Raw genomic sequence first — 2392 nt, forward strand, 5'->3', positions numbered from 1 at the left:
GGCGGCGGCGCAGCCAGACCCGTGAGCCCGAGCCCCTCGGTGCTCAGCGAGGGGCGAGACGAGCCCGAACGGCTGCTGGACGAGGAGCAGGAGCGGAGGATCCGCTTGCAGCTCTACGTCTTCGTGGTGAGATGCATCGCGTACCCCTTCAACGCCAAGCAGCCCACCGACATGGCCCGGAGGCAGCAGAAGGTGAGTTGCCGGCAGGACCGGGCGTCTCCAGCCCCACTTCTTCCTCCCTGGGCTTTTCTGGGGCGCCTGCCCGTTGTCCTCCTGCAGGACACTGTATTTTTGATAGTCTTGGAGGGCAAGGGAATCTTTGGAGGGAGGACGGTGCTTTAGCCCGCTGGCTATCAGGTTGCAATGGACGCATCTTCTCCCCCGCGGTTAGTCGGGACCGAGACCGACCTGACAGCCCAGCGGTGCGGTCGTTGCACCCGGCCGGCTCGGCCCCGGCCGGGCGAGAACACAGCTCCCATCAACTTTAATTTCGAAGGGTAGTGGTGCCTTCCTGTCCACTTGGCCCTCCTGGAGCTGGGCTTTACTGTGGGTCTGAATGAGTGTGGAATCTGAACTCTTCTGCTAGGGAGAAGTCTTTTCTGGGGAGAAGGTGTAGAAATGTACCACGAAACAAAGCTAACTGGACAAGTTTTACTGTACTGCTGTGTAACTAGGACATCAGATCCTAAGGAGGGAAGGTGTGCAGCTTTGGAGAGTTGCTGTGGGTTAGTAATTACCGGTCTCGACAGGCCTAAGGAAACACGCTCTTGATGAAAAATAAAGGACTGGTTCATAACCACTTCATCACGAAAGCGCTTTTGTCCCCATCCCCAAAGAGCTAAAGAGTTTGAGGTGAAATATCTGCCAACTTTAGTTTTAAAACAAGACCCCAGGGTCTAATAGTCTGTAGCAGACAAAAGTGATGACTCAAAATTGCACGAATTGGGTGAATGTTTTCAATAGAAACTAAGAAATCTTAATAGAATGTTGAACCTAGACGATTCACCAGAAATCTGCACTAGCCCCCTTAGTTTGGGACAGGATGTGGAGACCCAGAGAGATTGTATTGTAATTTGTCCAAAGCATACCTAGTTGCACAGATATTTGTTAGTTTTCTGAACCATTAACTTCAGAATGTGAGGCATTTCTTAGAAATTTGGAGCACTTCTGAATTGACTTGTGAGAAGCTGGTATTTCAGAGTAAATGCAGTCTTCTCATCACTCTCCCACCCCCATTTACTCAACCTCTTAAAACAGGCCTAAACCAAGCAGCTGTTTTGAATTGCTCCCTGGGCATACTTAGGGGAGGATTCGCTACAGTTGGTGGCTAATTACACAGATCCTTCAAATGCCTAACCCTCTAGGTAAGTCAGTCACAGAATGCTAGAGCTGGAAAAGACCTTGGGATCCAGGCAGGCCCTTCATTTTGGAGGTGAGAAGGATTTCTGAGTAACATTTTCTATTCCCTAACCAATTGGTATGATTGAAGCCACCAGTTTTGAGGTCAGTTTTGAGTGCCCTGTGGAGTTTTTGTGAGCCTTCCATTTTGTTCCTAGGTGAGTACCACACTGTGTTATCCTTTGATTGCATTGGGTTGCATTACAGTCACCCAGTGCCTCTTAACTCTGTATAGGTCAAGAGACTTTCATCTTCAGTAGTCACTCTTAAACTAATTTTTTGTGTATGTTGTATGTAGTCATATAAGTTTATGAATATCATCCAGTCTCCAGTTTTAATATTTATATTGCATTTAAGTTTATTTTCGGTGTGTTAAAGTATAAAAATAACGTTTGGTGAAACTAAGAGGCTATTCCTATCTGGAATATGATCACTGAAGATGCTTTTGCAAAGAGTCGCTTACTGGTAGCTGATTCTTACTGTACATACTTGTTGCATTTTGTTAATGAAACAAACTCTCGCTTGTTCAAATAGTGCAGATTTCTCTGACACTCTTGTTTAAATAGAATGTTTCTCCAGAAATTATTTGAATAGGCAAACAGGTGCATTCACAATACCACTGAGGAGACCATTGTTACAACCTCCTTCAGACATCACCAAAAATAATTCCAAACTGCAAAAAAGAAGCAAAACATTGCATATGTTCTGTACAAAAATACTTAAGACTGCTTGGAAATTTCTATTTTCTAACTATTGAGAGCATTAAATGCTGTGAGATGAAGTTTTGTGACTTATTCTTATATTTTAAGGGGGAGGCCCCCAAACAACTTAAGTGTTTCCCTTATTCAAACTTATTCAAAAGGCCCCCCACTTTTTTTTTTTTTTTTTTTTTTTTTGTGATACGCAGGCCTCTCACTGTTGTCTCTCCCGTTGTGGAGCACAGACTCCGGACGCGCAGGCTCAGTGGCCATGGCTCACAGGCCCAGCCGCTCTG

At 45.7% G+C, this 2392-nt stretch overlaps 1 protein-coding gene across 1 annotated transcript in view; it reads left to right on the forward strand.

Moving 5' to 3' along the window:
• The first annotated feature begins 6 nt into the window (after positions 1–6).
• The window catches only part of CADPS2 (calcium dependent secretion activator 2), a 524381-nt gene continuing 521995 nt past the window's right edge, over positions 7–2392 (forward strand). Inside the window, exon 1 of the mRNA XM_007471293.1 lies at positions 7–192. Coding sequence (XP_007471355.1) covers positions 172–192 — 21 coding nt within the window. The 5' untranslated portion in view covers positions 7–171. The remainder of the gene's footprint in view (positions 193–2392) is intronic.

Source organism: Lipotes vexillifer, unplaced genomic scaffold (assembly GCF_000442215.2).
Source record: "Lipotes vexillifer unplaced genomic scaffold, Lipotes_vexillifer_v1.1 scaffold618, whole genome shotgun sequence".
Taxonomy (NCBI): Eukaryota; Metazoa; Chordata; class Mammalia; order Artiodactyla; family Lipotidae; genus Lipotes; species Lipotes vexillifer.